Below are 24,053 nucleotides of genomic sequence, written 5' to 3'. Positions count from 1 at the left end.
GGAGACCGCTGATCTCGCCGCTCCAGGCCGCTGCTCGTCTGACCCACCAGACCTGAGTGGTGTTATTACCAAGGAACGTATTTGGCAGTAGGAAAAAAAAATACTTTTTATCAGTTTGACATCAAATATCTGTTAGCCTGGTCGTGTTCTGGAAGCCGGCACCACAGCTGGTGTGGTGCGGGGTCCTTTCCCACGGGGACGGGCCGTAAGCCAGGGCACAGCAAAGTGTCGCTTTTGAAAAATGCTGGGAACTGAATGAAACAGAGCAGTGCATGCGTGGGTGGCTAGGAGAGGTGTCGTGTGGCTGAGACCTGGGTGACCAGGGGTCAGCGACTGGCCATCTGAGGGAGGGTGCTCCAACAGAGGGAACAGCATGTGCGGGAGCCCTGAGGCGGCCCTGCTGGCATGTCCGAGAGGCAGAGGCGTGCCCAGAGGTCCCGGAGCCACCCTGGCTGCACACCCTGGCTGGCCCAGGCCTCTACTTTATGGTGGGTGGCGTCCAAGCTCCTAGAGTTAGCGATGCCGTGGTTTAAGCCCGCCTCTCCCTTCTCGGCTGTTCATCACACACGGGAGACAGTGGTGACGTGGCGCTCATGGGAACGCTGCTAAGCGGACGCTGAGGGTTAATGTCAGCAGTAACGCCGGCCACTGATAACTTATACATAATTAATCGCCGGGCACAGAATGTATGCCAGGGAGAAACTAGCAGAGTGAATGTTCAACTAAGGCCTGTGTTCGTGTGTTTAATAGTTTACTAACAGGTTATCTTTTAAAACAGCGCTGCTAATTATTTACAAACATGCGTATCTACGTTGATTTCTCACAAAAGGTTAAAAAGCTGAAGAGGGAGCTGTCGCAGATGAAGCAGGAGCTGCTCTATAAAGAACAAGGTTTCGAGACCCTGCAGCAGTGAGTATACGATCCTGAACTTGGCCTCGGGGACCTCCCGGCCCCCGAACCTCGTGCAAAGGAAACCAAGTGCAGGTCCCACACGACATTTCTCATGGAAACACGGGTGAGAGCTCAGCGCTCTGCACCGAGAAACAAAATCACCAGCAGCCTGCACACTTGGGGAAATGTGTCCTCTGAAAAGGGCTGACGTTCGTATTCCTCATTGGAGACCCAGGGAAAGCCGTGGAAAGCGCGCTCATCTCCTGGCGCGTGGGACTGCTCCAGGACTGAGGTGTGGGGCTGAGAGACGCAGGGACGTGCCCCCACATCCTCCTCCAGCTGCACTGAGCGCATCCCCGGGGCGCGGGCCGGGCTGGACGTGCCTCTGCCCCGCTCACCCCGGGCGTGGCCTGGAGTCTCCCCGGGGCTGGCCTCAGGGAGCGGGGGCCTGTCCACACAGGAGGTGAGGAGTCCCCCACCTCCCGGGGCCCTGTCCTTCCCAGGCCATTCGCGGGTTCAAGGACGAGACGCAGGGTGCGGGAACCGGAAACCCATGCCCATTCCCGGCCCCGAAGCCACTGCTCCCCCTGCTGCCCAGGCCCCGACATCCCAGCTCTACCGGCCCCCACCCACAGGGCCTCCTGCCCCCACCCACAGGGCCTCCTGCCCCCACCCACAGGGCCTCCCGGCCCCCACCCACAGGGCCTCCCGCCCCCACCCACAGGGCCTCCCGGCCCCCCACCCACATAGGGCCTCCCGGCCCCCACCCACAGGGCCTCCTACCCCCACCCACAGGGCCTCCTGCCCCCACCCACAGGGCCTCCCGGCCCCCACCCACAGGGCCTCCCGCCCCCACCCACAGGGCCTCCCGGCCCCCCACCCACATAGGGCCTCCCGGCCCCCACCCACAGGGCCTCCTACCCCCACCCACAGGGCCTCCCGGCCCCCCACCCACAGGGCCTCCTGCCCCCCACCCACAGGGCCTCCCGGCCCCCACCCACAGGGCCTCCCGGCCCCCCACCCACAGGGCCTCCCGCCCCCCACCCACAGGGCCTCCCGGCCCCCCACCCACAGGGCCTCCCGCCCCCACCCACAGGGCCTCCCGGTCCACACCCACAGGGCCTCCCGCCCCCACCCACAGGGCCTCCCGGCCCCCCACCCACAGGGCCTCCCGGCCCCCCACCCACAGGGCCTCCCGCCCCCACCCACAGGGCCTCCCGGCCCACACCCACAGGGTCTCCCGGCCCCCACCCACAGGGCCTCCCTTGCAGGAGGAAGCATGGCTCACAGCCCGTGACCACGGAGAGGCTGGAGGGCTCGTCCCCGGAGGCGTTCAGCCGCCTGGACTTCCCTCCTTGGTGGTGCAGGGCTCGTGCACCCGCCACGGGCAGTGTTGGCAGGGATCTCCTCCATCCCGCAGCGTCCCCCCTCCCCGTGTCTCCCTCAGTGGCTGTCCCAGCTAGCAGGGCACCCCCCTTCTAAAGACCCCGTGTCGTGGCCGGGCAGACACACTGATTGTTCACGTGTTGGACGGTGAGTTGTATCTCAGAGGCCAGTCACTCTGGACCCCCAGTCACGTGACTGGACTTCCAGACACTGGTTTGGTGGCTCGTCTTTTCTGCCCACTCACCTCCGGGAATCCCGGCCGTGATGTTCTCTCAGACACGCCCACCCTCGTGGGTCTCAGATATGAGCACATGTTAGAGTCATGGGGCGGGGCGGGGGCTGAAATACCCTGTGTCTGGTCTGGCCCCAGGTGTATCTCAGGAGCCCCAGGCGGGGTTAAATGTAGCTCTTCTAAGAGTTCCGTGGCTTGAGGGCCCCCTGAAATGTGGGCAGACCGAGGGGACACAAAGGTGTGGGGTAGTAGTCGCGTCGCAGCGTAAGGCGGCTTGGTGGCAGGAGTGGGGAGAGACAGATTGGGGCGAGCACGCCCGATGCTGAGCCTCACGTTAAACCTTTTCCAGGCACGTGAAAGGGTGACCCGCGTCACCACCGGGGGTTGAAGGTTAGCCAAACTTGCTGTCTTGTTATATTGATGAAACAAAGCCGTATTGTCTCCGTTTTTATAGGAATCTGAGGCATGTTTAAGAATCTGTCAATAACATTCCACAAGGAAACAATAGCCGCTTGTTGTAAAAATGCAGGCATTCTCCTGCCGTGATGCGGGTCCCGCCAGCCGGAGGAGGAGGACACGGTACCTCACGTCAGCAGCCTCCCTGGTCTGGTCTGTCTCCCCGGCCTCAGCCCCTACTGCCGGGACATGGGGTAGAAATTGCCGGAGCCCAGAGACCATACTCTTCAAGGAACCACGTTCCTGGCGCTATCAAGGGACTTTTCCTTGGGGTTAGGACAGAAAGTGTGTTTCAAGAAAAGATTTCAGTAGAATCCCAGTGCAGGCTCTTGCAACGTTTCACTTACTCACAATAGAACGGAGCGTTTTTGTTGAATCTGGAGTTACAAGGTAACGTAAGCCCGGGCTTTCACTTACTTGGTACAGTCGTTTATGCCGGGCGAGTGAGTGGGGTTTTATCCTCTAAGTTATTCGTGTCATTCACTCTGTGGCCCCGGGTTTGACCTTGGCCCAAGCGACAGTGTCGCGTGCGTGCAGATGGAGACCAGGAAGAGGCATGTTGCCCTGCCCCTGCGTGTTCACGCGGATCGGAGGGGAGATGGTGAGGCCCAGCAAGCGAGCACAGGTCCCAGGCAGCCTGGCTCCGGGACTTACTTCCCGGGAAGGCGTGCAGATGGCGGTTTCTCCTCTTCCAGGAAGACTGAGACACCGATAACGCTAATTACAGGGACACACAAACCTAAAGGTCTTTAAAAAAAACTTAGGAAAAACATAAAATGGTATTTCTCAAATTAAGAACAAAAAACAGTACTTTGTTTTAGAAATCAGCAAATAGTGCTAATATTTTATTATATTGTCAGTGTCAAAAGAGATGAAAGATGAAAGGTGGAGGAGGAAGGGAAGAGAGGTGGAGGTAACGTGCCCCCCACATTCTGCTCCAGGGGAGCAGGGGGGGGGCACAGGGAGAGCAGAGAGGCTCCAGGGGCAGGAGTGGGGGAGACAGAGGGACCCGAGGGTCCTGGGGGACGGGCTGGGCTGCGCCTGCCTTTCAGATTCAGCGTTCGGTGAGCCGCCCACAGCCAGGCCATGTTCTTCTGTTTGTGACGCTCGGTGACATTTAAATTTGCAGTCTTGAGGGAGTTCTGCTTTTATTTTTAAAAGGTACAGTTTATTCCTGAAAACAGCTTACCTGCTTTTTTTATTTTATTTTTATTGACTTTTTTCTTTTTCTTTTTTTTTTAGAGAGAGAGGAAGGGGTGGGGAGATAGAAACATCATTGATGAGAGAGAGAGAATCATTGATTGGCTGCCTCCCGCACGCCCCACACCGGGGATGGAGCCGGCCACCCGGGCATGCGCCCTGACCAGGACTTGAACTGGTGGCTTTTGGTTCCTGGGTCGGTGCTCAACCGCTGAGCTACCCTGGCCGGGATGCTTTTTTATTTTCAAAGGTCAACGTTGATTTCCGAATTAGAGATTTGTTTTACTGTTGAATTCTGAAGGTTTTACCCAAGTAGGGAGAAATTCCTTGGGCTTTAGAAGTTTACTTTGACACAGTTTGAGACACCTATTACTAGCTATTTCCTAAAATCAAACAGAATTTTTAAAAAATCAAAGTAAGAATTTTGCCTCCACTACGATGAATACTTCAGGGACCCATCGACCTCACCGATCAATCCCTCCCCAGATCAGTGGAATTAACCACCATCCGAAGTGCTCCCCGTGTTTTTATCAAACGCGCTCAGAGTCCCCGTCCGAAGAGCCCCGCCCGAGGCTGCCGTTGGGAGGAGTCCCTGAGCGGCTGCGTGTCCCGGCCACTTCGGGGCTAAGTCTGCATCTCCTCCGCCTCGGCGTCCTCACTCGGAGGGGGTGACGGGGTCTCCGGGTCCCTCCCCTCCCAACACTGTGCGTGCTTAGCGCGGTGGTTTCACTCGCTGCACTCCATTTTCAAGTGGCTCCTGATGAAGCTGACCTCATGCTCCTGGGCTCCCTAAGACTTTGCTTGCTTGTTGAGCAGCACAAAACATGCACTAAACTCGCACCAGGTTTGCTTGTTTGAGGAGCCTGGACGAGTGACTGCGATGGCCTGGGCTTGGTTTCCTCGGATGCTGCCTGTCACACTGAAGTAAACATAGATGTTACATGCTGAAGCCCAGCGAGCGGAGAGCCCGTGTTCCGTGACGTGACGGCCGGCTCTTCGCTGTGGAAAGACTGCAGAGAGGAGGGCCGTGGCTGCGGACAGGCAGGGCTGTGTCCAGCATGGCCCCCGGGCAGGTGGGGGGGGAGCCGGGAGTGAGAGGGAGGTGCTGACCACCGCCTGCGGAGGGCCGGGTCGGCCGGGTGAGCCCTCAAACACAGACTTGGGTCCGTGCCGCCGTCTGACGGGCGGCGGGTGGACTGCGAGGGCGCTGGGGAAGCAGAGCCGGGCAGGACGGCAGCCACTGAAGACCCGTCCGTGGGGTGGACACGTGCGCTTGCCTGCCCTCCGCCTCACCCCTGGCCTTGACCTCATTCAGCAAGGCGAGCCGTTTACCCCACTCAGAGCGCTGACAAACGCAGGGTAGACACACCTCGTGTATTTAGAAAGAAGGAGAGACGGACGCACGATCCAGAGGTCCTAGGGCGCTCGCCGGTGTGAGCAACAAGCGCTGCCGTGTAGGAGGGCTGCGGCTGGGGCTGCGGCTGGGGCTGCGGCTGGGGCTGGGGCTGCGGGCCTTCCCTTCCGCAGTAACCTCGGCGCGGACTGAGCCCCGGGGTCCCTGTGCCTGCTCCTCTGCCAGGTCGTTTCCCAGGGCCAGTCAGGGCCAGCCGGTGATGCGGTTTGAGTTCTGCTGGCAGTGGGGTCACCCAGCAGACCAAAAGCAAAGAGGCAGGGAAGTGATGGGAAAGGGCCTGGGGAGGCGGGGCCGGAGGCGGGAGGCGGGGGCCAGAGGCGGGGGCAGTCGGTGGAAGTGGCTGGAAGACAGAGGTGCTCTCCTCTCTGAAGGAAGACCTGACCTGTGAGAGTCAAGGACTAAACCGTCAGCCAGCCAGCCCAACCCAGACCAGTCCCTCCTGCCTGATAAACTTGTGCTCGGTCATTCTTTAACTTTTTTTTCTTCTCTCTTTTTCTCCGTTTAACAGAATTGATAAAAAAATGTCTGGAGGCCAGAGTGGCTATGAGCTTAGCGAGGCCAAAGCCATTCTCACGGAACTGAAGTCCATCAGAAAGGCTATCAGCTCGGGAGAGAAGGAAAAGCAGGATCTGATGCAGGTATGTTACGGGGCACCTTGCCCAGTCCGACCTCCACCTTCCGGGGCCCAGGAACTCCCCTGGAGGCAGGCTTCTCCATCCGGGTCACCCTTCCCTCCGTGTGGCCCGGAGCAGACGGTTACGGCCCCAGCGCTGCCTGGGAGGGAAACGCTGCTCCGAGGTCCCTGACCTGTGAGTCAGGGAGTGGTGGGTCCCGGAGCCACGAAAGGAGATCAGCATCCGTGCGCACCCGCCCTGCGGCTCACCGAAACTTCAGGCTCCTTCCCTCCTCCATCCATGTCCGTCACAGCGCGGAGAAGTCTCTGTATTTCAGATATCTCTGCCTCCTCCTCTCCTCCATCCATGACGTCACAGCGCGGAGAAGTCTCTGTATTTCAGATATCTCTGCCTCCTCCTCTCCTCCATCCATGACGTCACAGCGCGGAGAAGTCTGTATTTCAGATATCTCTGCCTCCGCCCCTCCTCCATCCATGACGTCACAGCGCGGAGAAGTCTCTGTATTTCAGATATCTCTGCCTCCTCCCCTCCTCCATCCATGATGTCACAGCGCGGAGAAGTCTCTGTATTTCAGATATCTCTGCCTCCTCCCCTCCTCCATCCATGACGTCACAGCGCGGAGAAGTCTCTGTATTTCAGATATCTCTGCCTCCTCCCTCCTCCATCCATGACATCACAGCGCGGAGAAGTCTCTGTATTTCAGATATCTCTGCCTCCTCCCCTCCTCCATCCATGACGTCACAGCGCGGAGAAGTCTCTGTATTTCAGATATCTCTGCCTCCTCCCCTCCTCCATCCATGACGTCACAGCGCGGAGAAGTCTCTGTATTTCAGATATCTCTGCCTCCTCCCTCCTCCATCCATGACATCACAGCGCGGAGAAGTCTCTGTATTTCAGATATCTCTGCCTCCTCCCCTCCTCCATCCATGACGTCACAGCGCGGAGAAGTCTCTGTATTTCAGTTATCTCTGCCTCCTCCCCTCCTCCATCCATGACGTCACAGCGCGGAGAAGTCTCTGTATTTCAGATATCTCTGCCTCCGCCCCTCCTCCATCCATGACGTCACAGTGCGGAGAAGTCTCTGTATTTCAGATATCTCTGCCTCCGCCCCTCCTCCATCCATGACGTCACAGCGCGGAGAAGTCTCTGTATTTCAGATATCTCTGCCTCCTCCCCTCCTCCATCCATGACCATCACAGCGCGGAGAAGTCTCTGTATTTCAGATATCTCTGCCTCCGCCCCTCCTCCATCCATGATAGTCACAGCGCGGAGAAGTCTCTGTATTTCAGATATCTCTGCCTCCTCCCCTCCCCATCCATGACCGTCACAGCGCGGAGAAGTCTCTGTATTTCAGATATCTCTGCCTCCTCCCCTCCTCCATCCATGACCGTCACAGCGCGGAGAAGTCTCTGTATTTCAGATATCTCTGCCTCCGCCCCTCCTCCATCCATGACGTCACAGCGCGGAGAAGTCTCTGTATTTCAGATATCTCTGCCTCCTCCCCTCCTCCATCCATGACCATCACAGCGCGGAGAAGTCTGTATTTCAGATATCTCTGCCTCCGCCCCTCCTCCATCCATGACGTCACAGCGCGGAGAAGTCTCTGTATTTCAGATATCTCTGCCTCCTCCCCTCCTCCACCCATGACGTCACAGTGCGGAGAAGTCTCTGTATTTCAGATATCTCTGCCTCCTCCCCTCCTCCATCCATGACGTCACAGCGCGGAGAAGTCTCTGTATTTCAGATATCTCTGCCTCCTCCCCTCCCCATCCATGACGTCACAGCACGGAGAAGTCTCTGTATTTCAGATATCTCTGCCTCCTCCCCTCCCCATCCATGACGTCACAGCGCGGAGAAGTCTCTGTATTTCAGATAGTTGGAGTCTTCCCCCAGCCCAGTGAGGCTTTCGTCTATGTCTTTGGGAAAACGTTAGAGCCAGTGGTGATGTTTGCATTCTTAATAGAACCTCTAAACTTAAATACTATATTCAGCTACTTCATGCCAGTTTTCAGAATGCTAGCTGAACATAGGTAAATATCCTTGAACCCATATAATTTTGCATTTTGGCAGTTTTGAAATAATTTGAGAGATCAAATAGGAAAGACAATAGTAATAATAACAAATACTTAGAGTATTGGCTCTGTGCCAGGCAATCTCTGTGCACCTTGCATAGAAATAATTCACTTAATTATCACAGCAACCTAAAGATGGGCACTTTTATTATCCCAAATTTACAGACAGGGAAATCATGGCACAGAAAAGTAAGTGACTCACTGGAAGTCACACAGCTGGTAAGTGACAGGACTCCAATTCACACCCAGTGGTTTTACCACAATCATAACACAGACAGGACTTTATTTGGATGTATTCTGCTTTTGTTTCACAGTGGTCCTGCTGATTAAATCAATAATTTCTGAAATGCACATAATATAGGTCACTTGAAAAAAGTTAATGGAACTTGAACCAATTTATAGTAGTCAGCAATGTTAGGTCATCTTTGATTCTTCCTATACACTTTGGGTTTATACACAAGCCAGATTAAATGGAAGGAAAGATTCCCTTTTAATTTCTCCAGTGTCCTATATAATAAAGAGCTAACATGCTAATGGTCATCACGCCGCAACGACCGATCAGCAGGAGGCTGTGTGCGCAGCGAGGCACGCGAGGGTGGCCCCGCGAGGAGGTGGGAGGCGAGGTGCCGCCTCGTGCGATTTCCATCCCGCGCTGGGCCCCTAGTATAAAATAATTAATCAGTAAATACAGAAATCAACAGTAGAGCTGAAGTGGCATTGGGTATCTTCTGTAACTTTCAAACCTCTTTGACCACAACACACAGTAAGAAATATATTTAACTAGTAGCCCGTTTGCACAAAGATTCGTGCAATAGACCTTCATTCACCTGGCTGCCTGCACCAGTTTTCTGCCGGCACCAGGGACCCAGGCCTTGGTTGTGGCCACCGCCTTCTGCCTTCTTTCAGGGTCGGGGCTTGGCCCCAGGCGGTGGCCTTGGGCTCGGCTGCACCCAACATCCCTGCTAAGGATCGCAGGAGCCGACCCCCAGTGGTTTCCTGCGATCCGTGCAGGCCCCCCGCTGGTGCCCAAGGCCGGGAAAGCCTCCGCCCGAGGCTTTCCCGGCCTTGGGCTCCGCCACACCCCAACGTCCCTGCAACGGTTTCCTGGTGGGCGTGGTTGGTGGGCGTGGCTTGGGCGTAGCGAAGGTGCGGTCAATTTGCATATTTGTCTATTATAAGGTAGGATGTCCAAACCCACTCACACACACATATCTTTCCCTGTGGATACACACAGAGCAAACCTCACAGAAACATGCCTGCGCTTAGTGCCAGTAATGCACTCAGACTTCCTTTCTGGGCCCTTCTGTTTCTTAAAAAAAACTAGTCAGGATCGAGTGCATTGTCGTCACAGGCAGGTTTAGAAAACGCTAGTCTTTTCCCTGCACAGGTGGAAAAATTGAAAAGACTTGCCAGCATCACTAAGCAATTTCTGGGTTCTTTTCTGTGACATCTTATGTGATGTGACCATTTAAGGTTTATCCCTCTTGTGTACACATTTTGTATAAATATCCCTTTGAAAGAAAATAGAGAAAATTAGGTATATATATATATACACACACACACACACACACACACATATCTCAGATATCTGATGGTTCTAATTTCTTATTGTGAGAATTTTAAATATCAGGATCAAGTCTTGGTTCTTCATAAAGTTGGTAAGTTTCTCACCATTTTTACTAGTGTTTTGTGAGTTTGTTTTGCATTGGTGGCCGTTTAGCGACGGTTTTTCCTTTTCCAGCCTTTTGCTGGCTCGCCCCTCCCGCTAGGGCCAGCCCAGTCCGCCGCCCCCAGTGCTGACAGAGGCACGTGCCCTTGACTCACTCTCCCAGACAAGCGTGTCGCCTTGGCGGTGCCGTGCAGTCGGCACAGGCGGGCTCAGATCGACGGCGTGGCGGGACCTCTGGGCCTCAGTTTCCCCATCTCTAACATCATGGGAGCCACATAATCCCTCGGGTCCGGTCCAGGTGTAGAATGGCGCCCTGCGAGACGCCGGCCAAGTACGACGTTCCCTTGCTGTGTCTCAAACGAGACTGCGTTATAGGGATTCCGTGCTTCCCTCCTTTCGGCTGTGTGAAGTGAGTAGTTCTTATTAAAACAGAAGCTTCTTCAGAATGAAATTCCAAAAATAAGAAACATCTGAATTAAATGTAACGATACCATTATTCGAAGGGCGAAGAACTCCCAGGGTGTCTTGGGAAAGTTAAGATAACTCATTTCATATGCTCTCACATGCTTCCAGAATCACACGTGTATGTGCAAAATTATATTCTGCTCTTCTTTTTTCAATAAAGTGCTAGGTACCCGCTAAAATGCAGCCGTGGTTTCTTCCATGAAGATTCTCTCTCTGCATTTGCTCCTGCCCGGTGGGGCGTTGTGCCCTTCGCGCTGAGCTTACGGACCCTGTGTGTTTCCCGAACAGAGTCTGGCTAAGCTGCAGGAGCGGTTCCACCTGGGCCAGAGCATCGGCAGATCGGAGCCAGACCTGAGGCCCAGTCCCGCCAGCTCTCACCTCTCTCTCTCCAGACAGACGCTGGACGCCGGGTCCCAGACCAGCATTTCCGGAGAGGTGAGGTCCCCCCGTCCCCTCATAGGGGTGCTGTCCCGTTCGGGGTGCCATCAGCAGCTCTGCAATGAGTCCCCGGTGATTTTCGTGTTCTCTCGGGCGCCTTTGAATTATGTGCTGTGACAGTAAAACAGTTAGAGGTCAGCAGAGGGCCTGCCTGTCTGAGAAATGAGTTTCTGAAGTTATTTACTTCACATTGTATGCAGCTGGGAGCTGAAGGATGGAAAATGTGGCTCCTGTGCTAACTGAGGAAATTAGCTCCAGTCCATAAATTTTATCGACCTGTGCACCTTCGTAAACGCTTGGGCACCAGAAACATTTACCTGATATTTTTAATCTTAAGTTTAACGTGTGGAGAAAAACGACGCGAAAGTCTTTGAAAGACAGACAAGCGTGAGTTAAAAAGGCAGCGTTTTGCCCCACGGAGACTGCAGAGCAGGTGCCTTCCTCAGCCTCTCCCACCGGAGTCTCCGTGTCCGTCCCGTCCCCTTGGGCTTCCAGAAACAGAACCGGTGAACTTCCTTCCTGAGCAGTCATGGACTTCTTCCCTTTTGTTTTTCACTAGATCGGAGTGAGAAGCAGATCGAATTTAGCTGAGAAGGTCAGGCTGAGTCTACAGTACGAAGAAGCCAAAAGAAGGTGAGCCTGGGCAGGGTGCAGCCGGCGGCCGGCCGGGGCTCCATCAGCGTGCGGCTCCCCCAGCGGGGCGTCCGGCTCACCTCCGCTCCTGCAGTGCCATCTGCTGGGCGCTCCCACAAGCTCGCTCGCTCAGGCTCCCTGGTGTCAGGAGTCAGGGCTCAGAGCCCCTCTCTGCTCGCTGTTTCCCCTCCCCGAGAAGCCGAAGAACCTGGAGGATTCATGAGAAGTGTGGGGGCGAAATGCTCCCCCTCTTCTGGAGGCGAGCAGGTTTGAGCTTGCACCGTGCTGGCAGTTAAAAGCGGCTCCGGTACAGGGCCGGGTAGCGGCGTGCGGGCCCCAGGTAGACGGTAGACGGTAGACAGCGTCCAGCATGCTCCTCTGTGGGGGAGCTCCCGCTAATGTCCTCGAAGGTCCGAGGGGACTGCCCGGTGCCTAATTCCCGGAGGAGGACGGGAGACCTTCTTCCTCTCCTGTGCCTCCTGAGCCCCGTCACACCCGCGCGTCTTCTCCCTGTGACTGCGAGGGAAGCGCAGGGACTCGCCGTTCCTGCTGGTGGCAGACGCAGCTTGTTCCCATGATACAGGGCACCTGGCGTGCTTGGAGGGCGAGAGCCGCACTGAAACGTTGGATGTCGTGGTTTTCATTTTAAGATTTTAATAATGCTATCGATGTGCCATTTAGGAAGACGGGGTGGGCTGCATTATCACTCGGCACGGGACAGAGAGAACCTGCTGAGCGCCCGGTCCCGCGGCTGGGAGCCTGGTGGGGGCGGGAGGGATACTGACGTGTATGCACTGCTGGTGGTGATGTCATTTATAAGCGTTACCAGAGTTCTTAGAGGCTGCCTGACTTGAACAAAGTGATCACTCGATCCGCCTAAAGACACTATTTGTCTCTGCGCAGCCTCTGTTACGAACGTGACTCAGTTTCCTGGACGCGTCCTCGGCTTTGCACCACAAATTATTAACCACGTGAGCTGAGCAGGTCACCCGGTCTCTCCCAACAACACTTTACCGACTAGTTTTAATGCCTGTGACTTTGTCCCGGGGGGTGGTCAGCTTCCTGAGGTCGGGAAGCGTGTTGTGGGCTTTACCGCCTGCTCCTCAGTGCCCAGGCGGAGGCTCGGATGCTCGGGTTTCTGGGCCGCCAGGCTGTGGAAGCAGCTGGAGGAGGGTTGCAGCCGTCGGCACCGGGTCTGCGGTGGGCCACGCCAGGCCGTCAGCCGTCAGCACCGGGGTCTGTGGTGGGCCACGCCAGGCCGTCAGCCGTTGGCACCGGGTCTGCAGTGGGCCACGCCAGGCCGTCAGCCGTCAGCACCGGGTCTGCAGTGGGCCACGCCAGGCCGTCAGCCGTCAGCACCGGGTCTGCAGTGGGCCACGCCAGGCCGTTAGTCGGCACCAGGTCTGCGGTGGGCCACGCCAGGCCGTTAGTCGGCACCGGTCTGCAGTGGGCCACGCCAGGACTGGCGCCTGGTTTTCTAGGGAGACGGCCACATCAGAATGAACCTGAGAGCCAGGCCCGTGCTCCGGGTTCTGGGGCTCGACCCGACTTCCCTCGGGGCAGCTTGAGCGCTCGCTGCACTTCGGTTCCGACCAGTTCCTCCATCGGGAGCTTCCCAGCGCTGCTCCAGGTGTCCCCGCACTTCCTGTTCTGTCCCCAGACGCGGTGCACCCTCTCCAGATGAAACCCACCTGCCTGGTGCCGGGCCGGAGTCAGGCGCCCTCTTTCCCTGGTGCCTTGTCGCTCCGGGTTCAGCTGGGTCACTCGGTCCCGTCGAAGCGTGAGGCCGGTTCTGCCCGTGAGGGGCTGCTGTCCTGCTGCCTGACTCGGGCCCTGTGTTCAGGGACAGCGGTGCTGACGAGGGCACGGGAGGGTCTGCGCATGTGTTGGAAATGCTGTTTCTCCCCGGTCCTGAACCAGCGGAGGCGGCGGTGTGTCTGGAGGCTGCTCTCTCCTCCAGCCTCCGTCTGTGCTTAATGAAGCTCATGACACCGTGCTTACTTAGCATCTGGTGACTAATTCTCCTGCACGTGAGGCGGTTGTGTGTGGTTCAGGGGCTGCCGCTGAGGAATAGCTGAGGCTGCATCCATCAGTGCAGACGGGGGTGGAGTCAGAGTCCGCGATAGGCACGTGCCCATTGGAGGAGGCGACTTTACTTTTAACAAAAACAAGAAGCTCGGGCATGAGTTTGTGGAGCCGCTTCCATCTCGGTCCTGATACCATTTCCTGTTTGTTCACCTTTTCCTCCTCTTCTGCAACTTCTCCCGTAAAAAAGGAAAACCAGAACCCCCCTTTCTGGGTTTCAGGTTCTGCGTGCTCTGGAGCAAGCCGAAGCAGTCGTCACACTTGTTACGGACTTGGCGTGCGTGTGCCGCGGCCGGCCGTGGTCACAGGCGGTCTTGTGCCGATGGTCCAGGGGGCCCCGCGCCTTTGACCGTGTGCACCACGGCCCCCTCCCCGGGCCGCAGCGCACTTACTGGCAGGTGGTGCGAGCAGCCTCTGAGTCGGGAGGTCGCTCGACCATCGAGGGGAAGGCTCTGCACCGGGAAATGCGGGGTCGGGCGAGATGGTGAAACCGGCCGAGTTTCCTTTCCTGCTCTCCTTCCTCCTCCGTCGCTGCCCCCCACTCACACCTGTCGTCACTCGGTGACGCAGCCACAGGGCCGTCTGCTGCTGGGCAGCCGGTGCCTGTGTGCCGGGGAGAGCCGGCGAAGGCAGGGATGCCGGCGCTGCTCCGTACGGCGTGGACGGCAGCACAGCAGGGAGGGCGTCGCGGGCACAGCCCAGGGGACAGCGGCGAGGCCTGGCCCGCGCTCGGTGCCGTGGAGCTGGGTGGGTTGCCGGTCTTAATCCCGGTTCGCCCACCCGCCGCTCTTCTCCCTCTTCCTTCCCGACCCTGGGGACAGCGTCTTCCCTACAGGACAAATCTGTAACTTGGGGCACCGCGGCTTTTAACGGGGCCTCCGGGTCTTCCCCGCCACCTGCCAGGGTCCCAGAGCCCCCTGCGTTGGAGCTTCTGTGTGCTGTGACCTTCCCCCTTTTCTCAGAGAGGGGGTGCGCTCACCACACTTTAAAGGTGGGACAGGGATGCGGTGACAGCTAAGCCCAGAGCCGGGCCCAGAGACTGGCGAGGCTCACGCCCCCGGCGAGGCTCCCAGGAACCCAGCGTCCGCCCGCCTTAGCCCGCCGTGTCCTCTTCTTGGAGCTCCGCGTTCACGCTCACCTCTCCTCTGTTCCAGCATGGCCAACCTGAAAATCGAGCTGTCGAAACTGGACAGTGAGGCCTGGCCCGGGGCGCTGGATGTTGAGAAGGAGAAGCTGATGCTGATCCACGAGAAGGAAGAGCTGCTGAAGGAGCTTCAGTTCGTCACCCCGCAGAAGCGCACCCGCGACGAGCTGGAGCGCCTGGAGGCCGACCGGCAGCGGCTGGAGGCGGAGCTGCTGTCCGTGCGGGGCGCCCCCAGCCGGGCGCTGGCCGAGAGGTGGGTGTCCCCGGGGCCGGGCCGGGGAAACCTGTGGGTGTGTCTCAGCCGCGCTGGTGCCAGGCCCCTGGTCTCGGTGCCCTCGGGTGCGCTGCGCTCAGCGGCTCTTCCTGTCCGGCCATCCAGCACCCGTCCTGCTGTCCCTCCGAGTCCCGAGTCCCGCAGCTCCCCTGGTCTGTGAGGGGCGGGAAGATGCCGAGGCGGACGCTGAACGAACAGCTGAGGGCCGCAGAGCGGCCCTGACGGCGGCTGTTAGCTGTAGCTGTAAACCAAGCACCTGATACCCAAGTTCACCGGGGCTGTTGGAGCAGCCCACGCTTCCTATTCTGGGCTTGTTACTCACAAGGATGCACAAGGTATTACTTCTCATTTCACAAGGACAGGTCAGCTTGCGCCCTTGACCCTCTCACCAGGTCACAGAATGTCCTCGTGGACTTTGTCCGTTGAAACCCTCCTCTGAAGTAGGTGAGATGTAAAGCAGTTTTCTCATCTCTGCGGGAAGGTGTAATTTGATCATTTAATCTTAAAAACCCGGTTCTGCAATCAGATGAGCAGGGCTGTTAGGCAGGGGACCCCCGGGTGTCGGTGTGACAGGCGCACATGTGCACCTGATGACTGACACGGCCGACACCTGAGCCCCACACACCCTCAGGCCAACGAGGGAGGAGCAGGGTCCGTCCCAGGGGACAGGCAGGAAACTCGCACTCCTGTCATTCCAAGTGACCTGGAAGTACCTTCACGACAGCCAGCCGTACCCAACCCCTTTGTTTTTTGTAACTTCTCGGCTTCTTGCCTTCTAATTCCTTGTGCTCTATAAGTGTTTAAGGCCACGTGTCTACGTACTATCAAAACATTTGAGTCGGCCGGCGTGGCTCAGTGGTTGAGTGTTGACCTATAAACCAAGAGATCACAGCTCGATTTCTGGTTGCGGGCTCTATCCCCAGGGTGGGGCGTGCAGGAGGCAGCTGATCAGTGATTCTCTCTCATCATTGACGTCTCTCTCTCTCTCATCTCCCTTCCTCTCTGACATCAGTAAAGATAAGAACAGTGTGGTGGGGAGGATGGAGGAAGGGAAAAATAAATCTCTTGACCTCCCAGGTTAGGTGGCATCGTATGGCCGCCTTGGGAGGACTGGCCTTGGTTAGGGAAAAGGTTGGTCAAGATAAGGCGCAGCTGCAGCCTCACCCCTTAGGGAGCAGGAGAGTGTGGCCAGGGGAAGCCTCTTGATTATGGTATCACATAATTGTCCTCATCTCCCCATTCCCACCCCAAACCCCTCCCCACGTATGCCCCCACCCCCCTGTTGTCCATGTCCACTGGTTAGGCTTATATGCATGCATACAAGTCCTTTGGTTGATCTCTTCCTCTTTCCCCCACCCTCCCCTGCCTTCCCTCTGAGGTTTAAGAGTCTGATCGATGCTTCCCTGTCTCCGGGTCTTAAAGGACCGAAGCGCCTCGCCGGCCCGGCCCCTCTCCTTCCCCTGCTCCTGCGCTGGCGTCTGGAGGAGCTGGTGGAGCTCAGCCCAAGGCAGACTGAGCAGCGGGCGGGGAAGGGTCCACGCGGCCGAGACAGAAGGAACGAAAAGGGAGGGTGTGAGGAGGAGTCGGTTGTTTCCGAGTTACCTGGTGGTGGGTGTATGCGTTTGGGTGCCTTTCATTCCTAGGATGAAAGTGACAGTCGTCAGTAACGTTGAAGAACGGGCAGCCTCGTGCGGCCGTGTACAAAACGGTGGTATTTCGAGGGGTGCATAGCACTTGCTGAGGTTACGGACCACCTGCCGGAAGACTGAGTCCTCGGGCTCTGCTCGGAGACTGTGGGGCTGGGACACGGCCCCCACCTGTGTCCTGGGAGAGAGAGAAGCAGGCCTTTGTTTGCTGTTGGGCTGGAGCTTAAAGATCACTGATGAAGTAGCATTCAATATTTACTTTGTTCTAACTGCTTAGACATTGGCTTTTAAGCTTTGGTTCGCACATGTATGATAACTGTCAGGAATCCGTGACCGGTGCCCTCCAGCACTGTCCCCACGTCCCGATTCCCTGACTCCGGACAGCGGTGGCTGAGCTCGCCCCCTGGTGGTGGCAAAGCATATCGGAAAGAGACCTGCTCAGTGAGGGACCCCAGCCAAGAGAAACTGCTCCGGAATGAAAGAAGTGTGGGACTTTCCACATTCTTTCCAAACAGTTACCAGGATGCCTTAAACTCTGTGCTTGTCCCTGACTGACCAGGTCTCAACATGGCTCCCTACTTCTCACAAATCTTAGAGGCTTTAGCTCACATCTTGCCCAGATGTTTTCATTATTTCTTCATTATAGTCATGCACCACGTAAGGAGGTTTTAGGCAATGATGGACCCCATATACAACGGTGGTCTCGGAGTTGTAATGGAGCTGACAAATCCCTACACCTGGTGACGCCACAGCCATCGTAGGGTTGTGGTACAACTCGGCACTCACGTGTTTGCGGTGACACCGGCGTAACCAGCCCACGGCGCCGCCCGTCGTGTGAGCGCAGAGCACGCACAGTTATGTACGGCACAGAACAGCTGATGATGGTGCTGAGTGGCTCCGTGTATTTACCATACTGTGCTTTTCATCGTTACATTTGCATGCGCTCTGGAAAGAGCACTTGGAAAAAGTTTGCTGGCAGGCTCGGTAGGACTGTGCTCCCATTTCACAGATGAGAAGGCTGAGGCCTGGACCGAGTGGCTCTCCCCAGGATGCACAGCCAGCACAGCACACCCAGACCTAGAGCCCCGTGTTCCGGGTCCCCGGCTGCAGCTCGGCACCGCTCTGAGTGGCCCGTTCCCATGACGTCTGAGGACCCTGGGAACGCAGACGGCCCTCGTGTAGGCTCCTGGCGGCGTACACCCCCGTAGTAGACTCTTCTTGTTACGTTTGAGTGTACTCTAGAGAGAGTACTTTTAAAAGTTTGCTGTTAAAAACCAACATTTTTCAGAGCACTTCAAAAAAGAGCACTTCAAAACAACCGCCGGCGTGCGTGTTTCGCCATCGTAGCCGCTCACATCTGGTGCTTAGGGGTCCCCATCGCAGCGTTTCCTCTCGTGCCGGGTTTGCTCCCGGGTTCTGCGCAGTGGCTTGCTGTGCAGGCTGTGGCCCGGCGCCACGGGCTGCCCCGCGTGGCCGAGGCGTGGCGCAGGCTGCGCACCCAGGCTTGTGTGCCTGTGCGTGGCAGTGTTTGCACGGCCGTGAATGACAGTGCGTCTCTCAGAACGCATCCGCACCCGTGGCGCGTGACTGTGTAATGTTTTTGCCACTGATCCTGAGAAAATTTTTAAGGGAGCAGGTGGGGTATGAGTGTCCCTTATGTTTTAATGTAAAGGGACTTAGTGTTTCAGTAGGTGACCTGAAAACGTGCCTACAAGGAAAGTTCTGGATGGTCTGAATCAGGAGGGGCCGGTAGCAGGGAGCGGGGACCTGCCCTCGTCGTGCCGAGGGCACGGATGGCCTGGGGCAGCAGCACCAGCGGGAGGAATCTTGGGGACCAGCTGAGGAGCTCTGTCCCGCCAGGAGGACTAGAGGACAAAGAGCGGAGAAGGGCGAGGAGACGGGCACGCGCCCTCTGAAGGGGTGATGTCGGAGCAGGTCTGGCTCCTGGCCCGGAGGGCGTAGGGGAGGTCGCTTCCTGTGCAGGAACCTGGAATCTGAGGGTGACTTGCGCCCCCACTGGGACAGGCTCACTGAGTCCATCAGAGACGGACGCAGAGCGCCCAGCTGAGGGCAGCGCCAGGGCCCCTGCAGGGCCCGTGGCTCCCAGGTCTTCACGCGGCTCCTCCCAAGGAAGATGTAGGTTAGACCCCGCCGAAAGGGGGTGCCGGCGTGAGAGTGACACGGCCTTCCGCGAGAGGATCCGATGGGCCTGTGCGAACAGAACGCAGAGAGGGCCTCAGAGCTCAGTGCCCGCGCCAGGGCCCCGGGCGGTACCTGAGCCACGGCCAGAGAGGGCGGGAGGGGGCCGTTGCGTGTGACTGGGCCGGGGTTCTACATTTTATTGTTGGTTTGTTTATTTATAATATATTTTTGTTTATTTATTTATAATATATTTTTATTGATTTCAGAGAGGAAAGGAGGGAGAGAGAAACATCGATGATGAGAGAGAATCATTGATCAGCTGCCTCTTGCATGCCCCACCCTGGGGATTGAGCCCGCAACCCGGCATGTGCCCTGATCGGGAATTGAACCTGTGACCTCCTGGTTCGTTGGTCAGTGCTCAACCTCTGAGCCACGCCAGCCAGACGGGTTTTACATTTTAGCGTGAAGCACACTAACATCATGCCGATGCCTCCTCACCACACCAGAGGAGCCTTCGTTCCTGTGCGCTATTGAGGTTTAAGGCGAAATTGGGAAGCGCTTCTGCTGCCTCGGAGACTCGGCTCTGAGGAGACGTGGGCCTTCTCCAGACCTCTCTTCCTTTCATCTGCTTTGTATTAATATTTTTCCTTGTTGAGTTCTGATTTATGTTTAAGAGCTTTAAAAAGTACGGACTGTGCTCCTTTTCAAAATCCACCTTCGAAAGCTGTGAATTAAGAATTTACCACCCTTTGAAGTCCTAAACAAAATGACAGGAATTACTTTTTTTATTTTAACATATAATGGAATTGTGTTGGTGGCACATCAAAGGAAAAATACCTATAAATAAAACATGGGCATGTGTTCTTACTGCCTAAAACATACATAACATTTCAAAGGAGCTGAGAATTAGGGAAATTTTCTTTTTCTTCCAAGGAGAGGCGTTCCTGTTTATGTCGCCACCTTGCAGGGCTGAGGCTCTGAGCGGGCGGGTCTGCTTTGACGTCGGCGAGCGCCTCACACACACTCTCCCCACTTGGCTGCCTCCACAGCCTCGCAGGCGGGCTCAGGGGCACTGTGCTCCCATTGCACAGATGAGAAGGCTGAGGCCTGGGCGCGGGCCTCTCCTCAGGGTGCACAGCCTGGGTCCCAGGCACCGCTCCGAAGGGCTCGTTTCCATGACGCCTGAGGACCCCGAGGTGACGGGCGGCCCTCGCACGGGCTCCAGCTGCATACACCCCGGGGAGCTGCGTGTGTTCAGACGGCTTGTTCGCGGACACCGTTCCGTGGCACTGATCCCCACCAGCCTCCGACGCCAGTGCCGTTGAAGCCGAGTGCATGGAGCTCCGTGACGACCTGGTGCGGGCGATGGGTGGTGCTGCAGACGGAGGGAACGTCGTACTTACGTCTCTGTTGCGTAAACATTTGGACTGATTGGTTCCGTAATCGCTAACGTTCTCATCAAATTAAGATTGGCGTTGTCGTCGCTAAATACCCTGTTGGCACAGCCTCTGCCGTGTTCAGTACCGAGGTGATCTGTGACTCTGTTACTGCTGTCACATTGCTTCAGTCACGTGAGCCCAGCACGGCCTGCGGGAGCCTGTGATCTTGGTTAGTGTCTTGTTTTCCGTCTCGCTCTCTTCCTGTAATTCATACGAGCATGAGGTTTATCACCCGTTGAAGAAAACTGTATAGGGCCCTGGCCCATTTGGCTCAGTGGATAGAGCGTCGTCCTGCGGACTCAAGGGTCCCAGGTTCGATTCCGGTCAAGGGCATGTACCTTGGTTGCGGGCACATCCCCGGTATGGGGTGTGCAGGAGGCGGCTGATCGATGTTTCTCTCTCATTGATGTTTCTAACTCTCTATCCTAGATACAAAACCGCTCTGTAAAAAAAACAATAAAGTAAATAAATAAATAAATAAATAAATAAATAAAATACTTTCTCCCATTCTATGGGTTATCTTTTAAAAAAATAAAAAGAAAGAAAGAAATCTGTAGAGAACCACGTTCACAGCATCCTCAGGTGTGCTGACGAGGCGCGGCCGTGGGCGCTCGTGCCCACTTGGCTTCCTGCTGGGGCTGCTCCCTCTCCGTCAAGTTCACTTGCCCCCCCACCCCCCGCCGTGGCACGTAATGTCTGTGTGATGATAACCCTTCCCTTCAGTCTCCGTGTTTTATCATCGTCGTTTGAAAATACAAGTTCCTTTCTGTGGTTTTTTCTAGATTGAAACTGGAAGAGCGAAGGAAGGAGCTGCTCCAGAAACTCGAGGAAACGACCAAACTAACCACGTACCTGCACTCAGAGCTGAAAAGGCAAGTCTCCGCGGCTCTCGAGGGGCCGTCTTTTCCCGACTCCGCTCCGGAGTGTTTCCGTCCACCTCTGATTACTGTTCCCCTCACGCTCGGCCGTTTAGAAGAAAAGAACGTAAGTTAAGCTAGTACCGTGGTCGGCAAACCGCGGCTCGCGAGCCACACGCGGCTCTTTGGCCCCTTGAGTGTGGCTCTTCCACAGAACACCACGGCCTGGGCGAGTCTATGTTGAAGAAGTGGCGTTAGAAGAAGTTTAAGTTTGAAAAATGTGGCTCTCAAAAGGAATTTCAATCGTTGTCCTGTTGATGTTTGGCTCTGTTGACATTATAATGAGTTTGCCGACCACTGGGCTAGTACAACGGAGACGCGCACGGCCGAACTGAAGGTCGCGCAGGTTTCTCTTCCCTGAGCCTCAGGGTTGCGTTTGAAACACATTGAGACATGGAGTGGGCAGCAGGTGCATTAGCTTGAGGACACACTTGGGGAAATGACCTATTTTCTCCACCTCAGCCCTTCTTTTAAGGGGGGGGCGCAGCTACGTCAGAGAGCACAGTCACTATCTCAGCACACAGAGGAGGGGAGGAGGGTGAGCCCACCTCTGTAAGCTCTGTCTTCCGCACCGCGCCTCGTTTCTCCCTCAGAAAGCGTCACTTGTTCAGCAGAGTGGCTGCACTCGCACTCTGCGCTGTGCGCCCCGTCTGTGTGTTAAAGCACAGCCTCGCTTCTGGATACCTGTGCAGGTGGGTTTGCCAGCAGCGGTTTGATTCCCCCGCGGTTGTGTCTGCTGCGGAAGAGGGGTGGTTGTGAATCACAGTAGGGCTATTGCTTCAAGAGTAGCAGAGAGCCAGGCTGACGTGTTCACGGAGAAACCCGTCATGGGAACAGCCCCCCATCCTTCCGTGCTCAGCCTCTCTCGCTGTCCTCACGGCGCCTGGAGAGCCGGCGGGGCGGGGCCCGGGTTTCCTGGTGAGTCCGGTTTTGACCGCCTGCGCTCCTCTTCTCGCAGCCTCTCCGCCAGCACCCTGTCCATGTCGTCGGGGAGCAGCCTGGGCTCCCTGGCCTCCAGCCGGGGCTCCCTGAACACCTCCAGCAGGGGCTCGCTCAACTCCCTCAGCTCCAGCGAGCTCTACTACACCAGCCCGGGCGACCAGCTGGACGCGGACTATCAGTACAAACTGGACTTCCTCCTGCAGGAGAAGGGCGGTTACGTCCCTTCCGGGCCCATCACCACCATCCATGAGAACGAGGTGGTCAAGTCGCCCGGCCAGAGCGGTCCCAGCGGGGCGGCCGCCACGGGCCCCGCGCCCCCGCCGACCGAGGCCCCCAAGTCCGTGACGTCCCTGTCCTCCAGGTCCTCCCTGTCCTCCCTGTCCCCTCCCGGCTCCCCGCTGGTGCTAGAAGGCACGTTCCCCATGTCTTCCCACGACGCCCCCCTCCACCGGTTCACCGCCGACTTCGACGACTGTGACGTGAGCAGCCACTTCGCAGACATGGGCCTGGGCGACTGTCAGGTCCTGCTGGACGCCGACGCGGGAGGCGCGCCCCCGGCCCTGTCGGAGGACAAGGACCCGCGCGAAGGCGCCAGGGAGCCGTTCTACGAAGGCGCTGCAGGTACCCGTGGGCTTCGCCGGCCTGGTCCCCCCGCGGAGCCGTGCTAAGGGGAGCGATGGGAGGGCTCCTTTTCCCACTTAAACCAGCGGTGCGGGTCCCCCCTCTTCCCGCTGCTCTTTTTATTTCTCTTCGTCTGCGGAGTGTTAGGTGAGACCCCTAGACGCTTTTCTCCATCAAATAAGCATCGCCGTCCCTGGTGGTGATCTCCTCGCCGGCTTCTGTTCTGCTGGCCGACACCCCGTGTGTGGCCGTGACCTGAACGTGCTCTGTGGACACGGGACACTGGGGCAGCCTCCGGTTCTGGAAGAACACGGCCCAGAGAGGGCTTTCTGTGCAAAGCCGGCCCGAAACAGGCTCCAGGCCGTTAGCAGTCGGCTCATCAGTGCAGGGCGCGGTGTTCACGCGGCCAGGGGTTCTGTACAAACACGGGTTTGTTTCCGGCCAGACGCTCCGCAGACGCGCTGCCCTCCGCCCGGCCAGGGCGGCTGCAGGCCGGCGCCGCGCTGCCACCTGCTGGCCTGCGGGCTCCCTGCCGCCGGGGGAGGCAGCAGCTCTTCCTCCGCCCTCCGCTCCCGACAGCAGCCGAGATGTCTGTTTCCCTGAGTGTTTCCCCCTGCGGAGCGGATGTGGCCGCAGAGGGACAGGGCGGTGTCCTGTTGGCACACAGAACAGCTGTGGCCGAGGAGGGCGGTCTGTCGTGGCGCTGGCCTGAAACCAAACGGAAATAGCCCCCGCGTGGCCCCCGGAGCCCTGTCCGCATCTGCACGCGGGACTGTGTCTGCGACACGCAGGAGTACGGCCTCCTCGCGAGCGTTTTCTTGCGTTTCAAGGAGCGTATTTAATTGGTATTCATGGTCCTAGGACTCTTAAGTGTTACTGGATTGGCCAGTTCAGATGGTTAAAGAGATAGAAGAATCCATCTTGTTGGCGTGGTTTCAATCCCTGGAGACTGAGACCCCCGCCCGCCCGGGGCCTGGGGCGGGGGCAGAGGCGGGCACAGGAGAATCTGTGGCCCCTGTGCTGCTGCCTGGCGGGTGCCAGAGCCCACGTCACGCTTTTCTGAGATCATCGCCGCGAGGACATAAGCGCAGGAGGTGCTCACGCCAAGCCGAGCGGCCCCCTCTGCCTCGGGGTGCGGGGGGCTCCCCTGGAGCCAGCCTCGCCCGCTCACATGGTGGCTGCCCGCTGGCTGCCGGGTCCTGGCCCCATGTACCCCGTCTCTCCAGTGGTTGTTCCTCGTCTGGGAATTGAAGTGGGGGGTGCGGTCTCCAGCGGCGCTGGGCCGCCCTCGCCTCGTGGGAGTTATGACGACGTGTGGCGAGAGTGGCCACTCTGCCGGCCCTGGTCCTGCC

At 57.4% G+C, this 24,053-nt stretch overlaps 1 protein-coding gene across 1 annotated transcript in view; it reads left to right on the top strand.

The window, feature by feature from the left end:
- The window catches only part of WWC2 (WW and C2 domain containing 2), a 128,059-nt gene that overhangs the window by 77,348 nt on the left and 26,658 nt on the right, over window positions 1-24,053 (top strand). The window contains exons 5-11 of the mRNA XM_008151883.3: window positions 830-909; window positions 6,088-6,217; window positions 10,709-10,855; window positions 11,418-11,491; window positions 14,731-14,973; window positions 21,004-21,093; window positions 22,097-22,701. Of these exons, the coding sequence (XP_008150105.2) occupies window positions 830-909; window positions 6,088-6,217; window positions 10,709-10,855; window positions 11,418-11,491; window positions 14,731-14,973; window positions 21,004-21,093; window positions 22,097-22,701 (1,369 nt within the window). The remainder of the gene's footprint in view (window positions 1-829; window positions 910-6,087; window positions 6,218-10,708; window positions 10,856-11,417; window positions 11,492-14,730; window positions 14,974-21,003; window positions 21,094-22,096; window positions 22,702-24,053) is intronic.

Source organism: Eptesicus fuscus, chromosome 8, assembly GCF_027574615.1.
Source record: "Eptesicus fuscus isolate TK198812 chromosome 8, DD_ASM_mEF_20220401, whole genome shotgun sequence".
NCBI lineage: Eukaryota > Metazoa > Chordata > Mammalia > Chiroptera > Vespertilionidae > Eptesicus > Eptesicus fuscus.
The sequence above is the reverse complement of the archived record's forward strand: the minus strand, read 5'-3'. Positions and strand labels throughout refer to the sequence as shown.